Source organism: Cynoglossus semilaevis, chromosome 1 (assembly GCF_000523025.1).
Source record: "Cynoglossus semilaevis isolate Cse_v1.0 chromosome 1, Cse_v1.0, whole genome shotgun sequence".
NCBI classification, from domain to species: Eukaryota; Metazoa; Chordata; class Actinopteri; order Pleuronectiformes; family Cynoglossidae; genus Cynoglossus; species Cynoglossus semilaevis.
The window spans coordinates 17,700,715-17,714,546 of record NC_024307.1 but is presented as its reverse complement, the minus strand read 5'-3'; the positions used below and the strand labels follow the sequence as shown (position 1 = coordinate 17,714,546).

The 13,832-nt window shown below is 38.4% G+C and overlaps 2 protein-coding genes across 3 annotated transcripts in view; both read left to right on the top strand.

Annotated features, from left to right (window-relative positions):
• Nucleotides 1–1,932: 1,932 nt before the first annotated feature.
• On the top strand, nt 1,933–5,978 carry zfyve21 (zinc finger, FYVE domain containing 21). 2 transcript variants are annotated; one of them, XM_008315772.3, is made up of 8 exons: nt 1,933–2,120; nt 3,209–3,259; nt 3,666–3,834; nt 3,973–4,048; nt 4,133–4,224; nt 4,473–4,526; nt 4,913–5,043; nt 5,821–5,978. In XM_008315772.3, exons 1-8 carry the CDS (start codon nt 1,995–1,997, stop codon nt 5,854–5,856), a joined length of 735 nt encoding a protein of 244 aa, XP_008313994.1. In that variant the 5' UTR covers nt 1,933–1,994; the 3' UTR covers nt 5,857–5,978. The 2 variants fall into 2 exon arrangements, with proteins under 2 accessions (XP_008313994.1, XP_008314003.1); XM_008315781.3 differs by lacking the exon at nt 4,473–4,526.
• Nucleotides 5,979–8,754: 2,776 nt separating this feature from the next.
• Nucleotides 8,755–13,832, top strand: part of brf1a (BRF1 general transcription factor IIIB subunit a) — a 54,212-nt gene continuing 49,134 nt past the window's right edge. The window contains exons 1-3 of the mRNA XM_008315763.3: nt 8,755–9,188; nt 10,968–11,176; nt 12,192–12,263. Of these exons, the coding sequence (XP_008313985.1) occupies nt 10,993–11,176; nt 12,192–12,263 (256 nt within the window). The 5' untranslated portion in view covers nt 8,755–9,188; nt 10,968–10,992. The remainder of the gene's footprint in view (nt 9,189–10,967; nt 11,177–12,191; nt 12,264–13,832) is intronic.

Genomic DNA, 13,832 nt, shown 5'->3' with positions numbered 1-13,832 from the left:
TGTCTTGGTGATTTTTGTAAATCAAAGAATGTCAATAATCCTGTTCTAAATCATTATAATAATCACAGATTTCATTGACACTGTTTTTTTAAACGATGGGTCGGGGTCCAGTGTGTGACTGTTCAGTCTGACCTTCAACCATCTCTTTGTGTTTGAGAGAAGTTTTCTCCTTTTTGTCTTAATGTAGGAGCTCCAAAAAGTTAAGAGGCACATATTTCAATATTTTTAGATGAAGGCAATGATTTAGGCTTTGGTTTCTGCAGCAGATGACAAAAGAAAGTAGGTAATACTATGATGATGAAGGCTATTAGAAAATAATCAAGATTATAAAAATCACTTCAGCAGTTTATGGAAATAAATAGTAATACAGATGAACCTACTAGCCACATTTGCCAAGTTTGTTACAAAAAATGACATTATAAGAAATAGATGTAGTTTTTTGGTTTGTAAAGTGAAGCTAAGAAAGATGGACAGAAGTAGGCGTTAACCACTAGGGGGCAACTGTCTTCATAAAGGATTTAATTCATGATATAGAGTGTGAGGTGTTCCACAGGGCTCAACACTTGGACAACTAAATATTAAACTACACATACCAAACGACTTTATTCACTTTTTATCAGCAGTCTTTGGTCAAAGCTGTTACATTTATATCTTTGTAAGATACAACGGAACGAAAAAAAAAAAAACTAAACCATGCGAAATCTTGAAACTCTGATGTCAAGCAGAAATGATCTTTGAGTGATGTTGACGTTGATGAAATGAATGTAAATTTATGATTTAAAATCTCTGTCTCTTCTTTTATTATTATTTTTTTCTGTTTCCAGTGGACCAGCTGTGATTGTGTGGAGCTGTTATGAGAATTATTAATTAAATTAAACAATTATACATTGTTTAATTCAGAGTTGTACAAAAAACTACCGTGCCATCCTACAAAAAAACTGAAATGATCTTGGAAAACCCTTAAAAGTGGATTTCATGAAAAATTACCAATATTTCACCAAATAATAATTTAAATAGTAAACAATAAACATTCACTCATTAATTAGAATTCAGCTTTCTGCTCATTTACTGCTCCACCAATCAGCTTTAGAGTTTGATCAGTGATTTTGTTTCCATCTAGAGGGATGTAGGAGGGGTTCTAAATTACATATCTCCTGTGTGTTAAATATAAAAACTGTCATTGTTAAAGTGTTTTCATTTTGTCACGGTAAATAAATGTTTCCTGGATGAGGCTGGTACTTATGTGTCTACTGTTATTTGTCATTGGACAGTTTTAATCTACTATGGCAAAATGTAATCCCTTAAATCTGGATTAAACACTTTTTTTTTTAAACACAAAAAATTGTAACACTCTAGGGGGAATTAAAATGTAAGTAGTAAAATAAAGAAGTTTATCCAATCAAAAAATACTTAATAAACATATATAGCACTGCTATGTTGGAATATTACAAAAAAAGGTGTATAATACAATTGAATCTTGCGACAATATTGACAAAATTTTGCACCAATTGACCAGAAATGATTTCAGATCGACAAACAGACTGTTGTACAATACTGGCCAAACTATTAAACAATAAAATTAGATTATTTTAAATAATTTTCTACTTCTAAAGGGCGGGGTCCTGCCCCTACTCTGGCAGAAAATGATTTTCAGTTGGATTCTTTATAGAATGTATCTTTTCTCTTCTAATAGTAATATAACTGAAATATACTGATTTATTTTTACTGAAACATTGTAAAAGCCTTTGTTTGTCTTCAAAGAAAAAAGGAAACATTAACTTTTCCATCAGTGTTTTTCTGCAACAGTACAGTGTACGTGAGGGTTTTAGTCCGTGGGCGGAGCTTTGAAAACCAAAACACTCCACTTTAGCCCACTGTCTCACGTGACCACTGATTAGTACAGTGACTGGCTGATTATGCGGTCAATCAAAGCACACAGTGGGTGTGGCTCAGATAGGAGTTGTTCTGTGGTCAGGAGAGGAGAAGAAGAAAAAATGTCGTCGGTTCCGGACGGAAAGAAGCTGCTTCGCAGTCCCAGCGGTCTACGCATGGTTCCGGAGAACGGCGCCTTCAACAGTCCCTTCAGCCTGGACGAACCTCGTTGGGTCCCGGACAAAGAGGTGAGAGACAGCGAGGCATTTTAGTGAGCTACGGGAAAAGCGGGAGGTGGAGGAGAGTTGGCCACACACACCAGTACAGCTTCCCAGTGTTCTTTTCAATATAAGAGCAGGCGGTTGAACCAAAACAATTAAATATTTTTACACAGAATATGTTTGTATTACAGGGAAATACAGGAAAGTTCTTTAGTTATAATGTTACATTGAATTAAAAAATAACAAATTTTAATACTTTGTAAAGTTTAAAGTATGGCATTACCATTACCATGGTTCGTGGATGGACTTTTATTTGGGTAGGTTATTTCCGGTATACTGTACCCTGACTTGCGGTAGTTTAACATAGTTGTCTCCTGTCATAACACTTAGCTCCAGCACTGGGTGCAGCTGGAGAACACGGTCACCCTGTAACTGTCAGAGTTTTAATTCACTTCTTTTAGATTGACCCGTGGTTTAAATCGCAGATTAACCGGATTTTATCGTGTTTATGTAGTTTTGAATTAATTAAAAACCACTGCTGATTGTTGGCGTTAGCATAGCAGCTAACACACAGCTGCAGTCACACACGCCTGTCAGCTGTATCTCATTAATAACAGCTTCAGTGACAGACAGTGAAATGTATACAAAACAGCACTGCTAATTAATAAATATCTGTTAAACTATAGTGTTTTTTTTTAGTAAAACCTTTAATATCATTAAAATAATAAGATAAAATCAGAAGATCAGTTGAATCAGGGCTTCAATAAAAATAAATAAACATGTATTGAACTTAAACAACAGAACAAAATATATCAGTTATTTAAAAATAATTAGTTTGCTTTCCTGAGCTATTATAAATTATTTATTCCAAAAAACATCCTTATGATCTTTACTTTTAAAAAGCTCAAAATAACATTTTTTTGTCAGATGAAAATGTGTCATATATCAAAATGGATGATTTTAAAACATATTTTCCAAACATTGTCCTGCGATCTGGTGACATGGTTGTTTTTGGCAATGATCAAGAGAAAACATTTATCTTTTACAGAGGTGGTTGAACTTGGCGTGCTGAGCACAGCAGGTTGTGTAACTTCCTGTTTTTCCTTTTCTTTCAGTGTTCGAGGTGTATGCAGTGTGACACCAAGTTTGACTTCATCCGGAGAAAGGTTGTTGGATTGCTACATTGCAAAAATCCCTGTTTTTGCACAAGCACACAGCATTGCAAACAACAATATTTTACTTGTAAAAACTTTTAATTTAATTTTTAAAACATTTTTTTAGTCCTCTGTTTATTTCTGTGATTTATTTGGCCTGGAAACACACTGTTGACTCTGTGACAGCAGGTAAATAAATCACACAGGTTTATTTACCTGCTGTTCTGTGTCTCTGATCACCTTTGTCCAAATGTTTCTCATATTTTCTATAAATGTTGTTTTTAATCATAAAAACCAAGAAATTAAAGCATAGTTTAGTCACATTAGGTTTTTATTTATACTGTCAAGAGTCGTGATGTTACCTGTGACTTTACAACATTGCAGTAAAAGTGACATTCAGATTTTCCTCCTCCTGCAGCATCACTGTCGGCGCTGTGGCCGCTGCTTCTGTGATAAATGCTGCAGTAAGAAGGTGGCGCTGCCGCGCATGTGTTTTGTTGACCCTGTGCGTCAGTGTGCTGAGTGCAGCCTCATTTCTCAGAAAGAGATGGAGTTCTTCGACAAGCAGCTCAAAGTCCTGCTGGCAGGTGAGAAGATCAAGCTGTTAATAATATTAATATTATTATTAATAATATTAACAACAGCTGAAAAAGTTTTTTTATTGTTAAACAAAATCAGGAGAGACTTTAACATGTTTTTTTTGTGTGTTTTTGTCGCTTTTCCAGGCAGCACTTTTGCTGTGACTCTGGGGACATCAGAGAAGACAGAGACCATGACGTGTCGCCTCTCCAACAACCAGAGGTTAGAGTTCTCTGAGGTCACATTCTGAGAAGAAAATGTAATGGAAGAACACATTATCACAACTGGGTATTGTTCTGAGCTCAGGTATCTGTTCCTGGACGGTGAAAGTCACTTTGAGGTGGAGCTGTCACGGATGTCCAGTGTTCAGATCCTGACAGATGGGACAAGTCCAGGAGGTGAGAGTGGAACTCTTGAGAAACTACAAATATTTACAGAAACGGAGTAATTAACCAAAGTGAACTTATTCACTTATTTAACTTTGTGTTGATCCATGATGTTGTTCTCACTAAACAACACTGATCTTTTTAGTCTGTAATATTTTCTCCTCCAAGCTGTGACTAACAAACTCTTCTACTCTGCTGCAATGACACTGATGACTCTGATGATGACGGTGGTGGTGGTGTTCTTCCTCCTCTGGTCTCAGACTCTGACATTCACACTTACACCAGTCTGATGGACAGTCACTGTCTCTCCGAAGGTTAGCTCAGCTTCTGTCCACGTCTCTTCCCACTGACTGTGTCTCAGTTGATGAGCGTCAGACCAACACGCTGCTGCATTTACTGGGCAGCAAACATATCCAGCTCTCTCCTCATGACAGAAGAACATGAAGGTGTCCAGCCCATAACCTGAGGCTCAGTCAGTGTCCTCACATGTGCCGTCATCTGTCTGCATGAAGCTTTTCTGTTGTGCTCCATGTTTGTGTGCTTGTCTCAAAAATACTGTTGCTGCTGATTTGTTTAGATGTTAAATGTTGTGTCTTAGTGACATCTAGTGGTCAGACTGGTCATGTGCAATGCATTTTTTTTTAGGTTTTGTTTCTCCTTTGACTGTTTTGCAATTGTATGTGTGTGTGCGTGAGTGTAGGAGGGACCACACGAGCCAGTGGAATGCTTCTTCATTACAAACCAATGGGCTCTCAGGAAGCTCAGCAGCTCCGCCTGGAGGCAACAGATGATAAGAAGGCAGCTTCATTATGGTTGACTGCCATGCACAAGGTACGGTCAGAGAGTAAAACATTAGCATCAGCAAAAAAAAAAAAACCCAAAACATTAGCATCAGCTAAATGACAGTAGTATCTGAGCTTGACTTAGGAACCCTCAGGAGTGGGGCTACTGTCGAGGCTGTGGTCCAATATTTACTTTTGCAAAGTCTGAGTGGAAAACTCCATGTAGGACAAGTGTTTTCTGTTAGATGTCATGTTAAAGGTTGAGGTAAGGAGTGATTTAGCATTAGCTCTTTGGCCACAGATTTTATGGGCTATATTTTAAATATTAAAGACCCCTAAAAATACAGTCGTCCTCGGTTTAACATGTCCTCGACCCACGGCATTTCGTGGTTACGTCTCCATCTCATAGATTTGTTAAAGTTTTCTTCTATTTTTTCAATGTATGGCATTAAAACAAATTTTGCACGGGAACAAGTTGCCGAGGTGAGTAGGTCGTTGTCGTGGGGCGATACACGTGGAAGACGGCTTTGACTGCAGTCTCTGGTTGTATGCCGTACATTGGATTGTGCTACATTCACTTTCTTTTGTTTGTGTTGTTTGGTGTTAGCATAGGTGAGTGACAGAGGTACTGATGTACAGTATGTGAGTTATGTCGAGAGGTACTTATGTACAGTATGTGAGTTATGTCACACTGTAGAGTCAAAGGAGCAGCCAAAGTACTAACACAAATGATAGTTATGAAGGTAGGTAAGTGTAGGAATGTTGAACTCACAGTTTCCCACCAACCTTGTACCCCTATCCACTCCATTCTGTGTTTTTACCACAGGCGGCCAAACTGCTGTATGAATCTCGGGACCAGTGAGGTGCACGCTCACGTGCACTCTGACTCTACAGCAGGCAGCACACACCCAAGTGTTCGTCCCCGACTCAGTGAGGGGTATCTGTTTTTTTTTCTTCTGGTAACTCATTGGTTCTTGATGCCAGTTCTTGTCCTGGTTGTTTTTTTACAAAGAGAACATCTTTATACAGATGATAAAGAATGACTTACACTTTATATTCACTTTAATACCTCTGTAAACACACAGACAGACTGAGTCTTTACTCTGTCACTTTTCTACATCGTCTTCAAAACCAACGTTAACCTTTACATGTTGAACCCAGCAGTGATGTTTTATAAGTCCTTTAATTTATGTGTCCTTCTTTTATCCAAATGATTCTGTTCTTGATTTTCAACATTTGTTAACTTTTCATGACATTTAATGGTTCTTCCTGACTTTAGATATGCTATAAACTGCTGCTGCGTCTGTAGGTGAACCAGTTAGTGTGTGTCTGCGTGCGTGCGTGTGTGTTTCTGGTACACCTGTACTTGTGGGTACACTTTTTCGTAAAAATATATAGTATATTATTCTGGAGGACCTGAGTGAGAAGCTATTTTGAGGTTGAAGATTTAGTTTGAAGTTAGGATTAGAATGTTGGTCAGAATAGAGTTAGGGTTTAAATTAAGATGGGTGTGTGTGTGTGTGTGTGTGTATTCTGATAATGGTTTGCTGACACTTCACACGTCCCATGTCTTTCTGGGGACATGATTGTATTTCCTCATGCCTTCATAGAGTCACTTAAATGTCTTTCTGGGGACATGATTGTATTTCCCCATGCCTTCATAGAGTCACTTAAACCTGTTAAACCTGTCTCCTCCACATGAAGGTCAAAGGTTAAATGTCAAGTCTGCCTAACCAGGAATGAGAAACGGAGTGAAGTGTAAGAGCTAAAGTTAAATCTGGAATGTTCTTTTAAAAAAGCACATTAGGAGAAATGGTTTCACTAAATTTCCACTGCACAGAACCAGGAACTTCCAGCACAAGGACATTCAGCACATTCATATGGAACTACATGTTTTTTTTTTAGTTCAGTTTCTCTTCTGAGACTTAAAATAACAGATATTGGTTGTTTCTTTCATTTCTGAACCTGATTGATTGTTTATGCTTTAAATTCAACACGATAAAAAAGGGTTGTGTCGGCATTTAAATGTTGCTGTTCCAACCCCTGAATAAGATCAATGTTGTCATGAATTACAGCTTTAAATGGTGGAATTGTCCTTTATGAGGCTGTTTTAATCTGTGTGGAGTCAGCATTTTAGTGACTTATTTAGTGTTCTTATTTTATATATAAAGATGTATCAAATATGCTTTAAATGTAGTTTAACCTAAAAAGGCTTTTGTAAGATTTATTTTGTTTAATCTTCCACAGTTAACACGAGGCATGTACTGTATGTACTCACATGGTTTTAAAGCTCATTTTTAAATTTTGGTAACATCCCTCGTTTACTTCTTCCTGTGATGGTTATGTACTGTTAGCCAAGAATGAAGTTGTTGATCTGTCACTTTGACAGGTTTGTTGTGCTAAGCAGCAATGAACCTTATATTAAAAAAAAAACAAAACAAGTTTCCAAGATAAATGCCATTGTTTGATCAAAGATGTGCCAGCACAGGAAGGAGACGGTCTGAAAGAAAGATGTGAAGTTGTCCTTTGATTTCTGACTCATTTCTGACTGAAGTTAAACTGAGTAAAAATCAGAATGATGTTCACCTCACCTGTGTGTGGTTCTAAAGACTGAGCGTTCACCTTCATCGTCACCGTCACCTCCCCTGCCTTCTACTTTGTAATGTATAGATTATTTTTATATGCTGTTTACAAAACAACTGAGGTTGTTTGGTCTGAGGCTCCCTGAGAGGGAGGCACACAGAGGAGCAGATAGTTGATAAATGTTTAGACACCTGTTCATCCCCCATCAACACCATTAGAGTCAGATTGTTCTAATTCGCGTCTTCAGGATGAACAAAATATCTTTGTTTAATATATAACAATAACTGTTTTTCTGATTTGTTTCTTTACAATAACAAAGTTGGTTTAAGTTACAGAATGTGATCATGGTAAATATGAGGATTACTGGAGCGGCCGTCTGGATTATCTTTATTCCATAATCAGTATTTTTGTCTAAGTGGTGACTTAGTCAATGTAAACATAACCTCACCTTATGATTTAACTTGTTTTTATTAACACATTTTTACTTCCTGAAAATGCTGAATTGCTAAATTCTGTTGAGAATAAAGTCAAGTGTTTATGTTTCTGTGTTTTCTGTGTCTGTTTTATTTAGAAGTATTCTTGATTCATAGCAAAGGAAAACAGGACCCAAGTCCAATGTGCTAAGAGTCAATTCATACATGAGGTGATATTGGTAGTGATCACACACTTCTTACAATGACGTTTTTGGTTTACATTATTTAGAATAGAATAGAATAGAATAATCTTTATTTGGACATGTTAACAGACAGGATAAGACAATAAGAAAAGTAAAAGAACTCACTAAAGTCTGTCATAAATAGATATATTAATTGGAATTATGACAATAAATAAAGTGGTGATGGGGTATCTAATTTACAAAATAGTAAAAAATAAATTTCCTTATGCATTTATTATAAATTTCTACGAGATTTACATTTTATTACCTTACAATTGTTTTTTCCTTACTGTATATAATTAATTAATAAATAATGGGTACAGAACTGCGTGGACTTTTTTAAGTTTAATAAGTTTTTATTTATACATTTCACACATTTTCATTCTACTTACTGACCATAATACAGTGTTTTAATTATTATTGTATTGAATTATAATTAATTAAATCTAATTGCCCACATCACTTTGACGTACCTGTCTGTTTAAAAACGCTTACGTAGGCTGTACCATTGCGTCAGTTACATGGGGGTGTAGTCTTTTTCACAGCAACTTCGTATTAACACCTTCAATAATAAGTAATATTTTTTAGGTTTAACAATAATTGTCACTCGCCAGTTAAAAATACATCTTCATTTAACTCACTTTCATGAGACTGACAGGCGGGCCGTCGAACTGCTACCCCCCTGCGGACTGTGTTGGTATGTTCCGGCTCTGAAGCACATGTTAGCTGTGTATATGTGAGGGTTGCACTAACGTTGCAACATGTGGAGGATCAGTACGCGCTGATTCACAAACTTTACAGCTCACCTATGCATTTCGATTACATCTACATTAGAGAGAGAAGAGTCGGTACAGACGGTCAGTGTTGACGTGGTGGTTAAACTGCTGCCGGCGGCTTTGGACCCGGGCTGCTGCTGCTAACGGACTTTTTATAAACTGCTTATTTAAACTCTGAAGGTACGTACGATAGAAACGTAACGCCAGAAATACACACCAGCAACACAAACACGGTCCACGAGTGTCTGTGTGCAAGTGTCTGTGGGTGTGATAAACTGTGTGTTTGGTATTTGCCGGTTGTTAGCAACAGCAGCGTTAGCTTCAGCTGTCACTCATAAGACTGCACGCGCTGCTAACAGGGCGATTTAATAGACGTTTGAAATTAAAACTGAAAAAACTGTGTGTGTGTAGGTGTTAAAATAAAAATGTGGCTTTTTTTTCTCTTCGGTTAATTTAAATATAAAAGAAGTAAAAAACCCGCTGAGTTAGCCTGCAGAGTTACTGAAGTGTGCCACGTAGCTGATAAGTGATTCCTGCACAATCACTACTGCAGCATCATCCCTGTCATTCTTCATCATTCTAGCAACCAAAAACACTGTTTAGAGTTATGTTTAAAAAAAAAAACAAAACAGGCCAGGTCGAACAGATAGAAGTGATAACTCAATTAAAATATAAATAAAATACAAAGGCACAGATTCACAGTTGCCCACAAGTTAATTTAAAGATTATGAAATGTTGCCCACGGATGACAAACACAAATGCCCCTCCCCTGCTCGCACACCTTCAAGCGTGGTTGGAAATGCATGAGATACTGAGAGGGTGGCCCCCTCCCTGCCAACTACGGCCTACACCCCTCTAAAATACAAACATTTTTGGGAGGGGACGAATAGGTAAGGCAGGGTTACTCTCTGGACAGTTTTCAAAAATAAATTAAAAAACAAACTGGAATGGGGGCAGTGGTTAACTTTGAGGGCGGAAATATTGTCACCTCCAGTGAATACCTTGAATACCATTACAACTGGGATGATTCCACATATTAAGAGGCACAGTGTGTTGATGTAGCTGAAATTACATCAGAGTTCTGTTCCCACCTGCATTACTTTATACATTATTTTACACAAGTTTTATTCTTTGACTTGGTGAAAAGCTTTTCCTCCACTACAAGCTGTGCAGCTAGAAGTAAGACTTTATCCTTGAATATGAGACGTGCAGGTGAGGACAGACCTGTCTGATTGGTTTGCACTGGTCGTGTATTGTAACCCAACTGTTCTATTGCACTGTACACTCCCAACAAATGTTTCACTTAACATTAAAAAATCCACCATTTTGAATTTTGCTCAGTCTTCTGTCCTCTGTAGAAGCCGTGTTCACAGCAGCTTCTGTCTTCCACCCCAGGATGGTTCATTGATCCAACAGAGAGCTCTGCAAAGTCCTCAAACATTGATGTTCTGTGTAAACAGCAGAACAGGTGATAATGATCACTGATGCTCTGAGGCAACACCAGTGTTGGTGTCTGTCTCTCGTAGGAGGCCTCTCTGCTACTTCACTTGTCTTTTGTCGTTCTGCAAAGTCTGAACGCTGTTTAAACTCAAACACACAGGAAAATCATTTGCAAACGGTGGTTTGTGTAAACTGACTGGTCCAGTATGTAGTGTTGAATTTTCTTAAAGCTGGTCTATCATGCATTCAACAAAACAGTCTTGGGCTTATAACACCAGGTGACGACGTGTTCATCCGCTCTGCACGCCATTTGTTTTAACGCTGTATGTCAGAATGATGGAACAAGACTTTAAACAAATGTTGGGAGATGGTGACGTAACCACAAAATGCTGTAGGTCACCCTAGTCCTGTACTTGTTTTTAGGTATATTGACAACCTTTTAAACAAACATTTGATATTGAGGCTCTTCAAAGACGAACAGCATTGATCTTCCAGAGGTCTCCCATCTTTTCTCCGCAGACTTTGAAGACTCCTCAGTGTCACCATGAGCCCCAAGGTTTGCAAGAACTGCGGCAGCTCGGACATTGATGTGGACCAGGCGCGTGGAGATGCAGTCTGCATGGGCTGTGGCTCAGTGCTGGAGGACAACATCATTGTGTCTGAGGTGGAGTTTGTGGAGACTGGAGGTGGCAGTTCGCTGGCTGTCGGGCAGTTCGTGTCCTCAGAAGGTGAGGGTGACTAACCCCTGGGGTTTAAGGCAGTGATTCCCAACCAGTGGGCCATGGTACACTAGTGTGCTGTGAGAGATCATTTAATGTGCTGTGATTTCACTTTATTGGTCTGAAAACTATAAATGAATGGTGACAGACAAAACAGTTAGAGGCTCTTCCACTAGATGGCAACAGATGGCTATAAAAACTAAAAACAAAATCAGACCTGTTGAAGGAGTGGAGATCTTTGTCTTTCTTCAATTGCTGCTAGTATATCAGCGTTGTCTTCACATAAACACACCCAGATTTTCACACAGTCAGTCATGAATTTAAACAAAAATATTATATTTCATTACGTACTTTTTTGTAAGATTTTTGTTTGGTGTGGCATGTTTTTTTTTCTAATGTGCTGTGGCTCAAAAAAGGTTGGGAAACATGGGTTAAGTTGTGGCCACACGAGGCAGGAATTTGGTGTGGGAGAGTGGTCCAATACACTGTGTGTGTCGTGTGTAATAGATGTGTATATCTGTGTGTGTGTTGTCATATTCACTCTTGTATCACTTTTTATATGATTTTTTTTCAGTTCTTGAACACTGCCTTCCACCTCCGTCTGCCTTGTGGATGTACAATTTAACTGCTATGAATTCTGTGGAATAAAAACAGTACATAACATTAAAATTATATAATAGTTCTATATATTTTTGTCCTGAAAAGGTTCATCATTGTCAAATATTGTATTATATTATACCTAAAAAAATAAACCCCCCTGAAAACATTGTCCCTCATGTACAGTTAAAGCAAATATTTATTTAATGTTTCTCCTTCCATACAGCTTTGTCTTCTTTTTCTTGGTTGTGTCTAAATTTGTTTATTATTTAAAACTCTAAAAATTAAATTTCAAATGAGCACTTTGTCAGGATAAATGAGTGTTAAAACATTTGGTTTAAATTGCCCGTTTTTTTTTAATCTGAGAAGCAGATGTTGTTTGTGATTGTTCCGTTTGAGTTCCTAAAAATTATCTTGTTTTTAACAGGAAACAAAAATCCAGTTTTCGGAGATGGACACGGAATGGGCTCAGAGTCTCGAGCTCAGACGCTGCACAGAGGTATGTGACCTGCAGATGGCGACGCACGCCTACATTAAGAGGGGGCGATGGTAGCGCTGCAACACAAACAGTTTTCAGGTGTAGTTTTAATGCTGCGATGACTGATGAAAACTGATGTGACTCCGCGACGCACGCCTACATTAAGAGGGGGCGAGTTTTCAGGTGTAGTAAACATATACAGACATTCACTTTGACCCTGAAGTGTTCACAGAGGAGCAGGTTTGACTCTTGGATTCTTCCGTTAAAACACTGACCAACATCAGTGATCTTTTGATGGACATTAGCAACTGGTATCATTGTGCTGGGCTCCATCTGGGCCTGATGCAGTTGTAGGCAGAGAGCCAGTGATGTTGAGGTGATAGAGGCCAGTGTATTATGCTGCTGCTCCTGCTGCTGCTGCTGCTGCTGCTCCTCACCTATTTCTGTCCAACAATCTTATTTTTTCTCCTTACATTTGGCTCAATCATTGGTTTATTCAACTGCTCTCTCTTTTTTATCAACATTCAAACTGAGTAGATACAGAATATAAAGGCAGTAGAATGCTGTTCTGAAAAGTGTGTTTGTGTGAGTGTGTGCTGCAGTCCATTTATCACCAGTGACACAAACCTCTTCACAGCATTAGGTTCAGACACAGAGTAGAATCAGACCTTTGTTGTAGCTCTGTGTCGTTGTTGTTGTTGTTGTTGTTGAGCTTGTTCTAACTGAAGTGATTTATAGCTGATGTCTCAAATGTGGCTGTGAATCATCTCAGAACACTGTGCGTTAATGATTTTGGTCGCTGCTCTGAAGAAGCCTCATGTGACTGACTCTAATCCTACAGACTGTAGATTAGCTAAAGAGCCAGTCCTTCACACAGGTTAGAAACCAAGAACCACCGTAGAGTGATAAGAAATAAAGAGCACTTCATCAGAATTGTACAAGTGTTGTTCATCGGTTTACCACGTCCTCGACCTACAGTGTTTCCTGGGTACATTGACGACTCCAATGAATTTATTAAGAAAGTCTTTCTCCATCATTCAGATGAACGGCGTTTAAACAAATTTTGCTCAGGAACTAGTTTGTGAGCGGAGCAGACGACTAAGTCTAATTCCAGTTGTACTCCACACACAGGTTTGCGCTGCATTCACGTTCAGCAGTTTGTGTTGTTTTTTTTTCAACAACAGCAGTGAAATGAAATGAGTCTCCAGTGGTTTTTCTTAAATCCCAGAGTTCTGTTCTGACACTGTTGTTGACGTCATGGTGATGTCGTTTGAACCTGGCTTTTTTTTAATGTAGATAATGTTAGAAAGCGATTAGATTATAGCTGGTGGAAATGAATGAACCCTGCAGTAATGTGATGTCATCTTCAATTATCTGCCTGAGTTAAGGAAGCTGTGTGTGTGCGTGTGTGTGTGCGTCATGCTCCTTGAATTTGCGGCTGCAGTCTGTGTTTCTGAGTGGAATGATGAAACAGTGATGAGATCAGAGTCACTCACATACACACACACAACACCAGCGTGTGAGTGTGTCTGTGTTCAGCCTAAGTTCATGACCCTCCATGAGCTCAACATGTTGAGCATCCACACACAC

Bases quoted from the DNA above. Each gene is read 5' to 3' on its own strand.
- zfyve21 (XM_008315772.3), top strand. From the start codon at position 1,995: ATGTCGTCGGTTCCGGACGGAAAGAAGCTGCTTCGCAGTCCCAGCGGT. The intron at 3,260-3,665 runs GTTGTTGGATTG...CTCCTCCTGCAG, and splicing joins TTGACTTCATCCGGAGAAAG to CATCACTGTCGGCGCTGTGG. The intron at 4,527-4,912 runs GTTAGCTCAGCT...GCGTGAGTGTAG, and splicing joins CAGTCACTGTCTCTCCGAAG to GAGGGACCACACGAGCCAGT.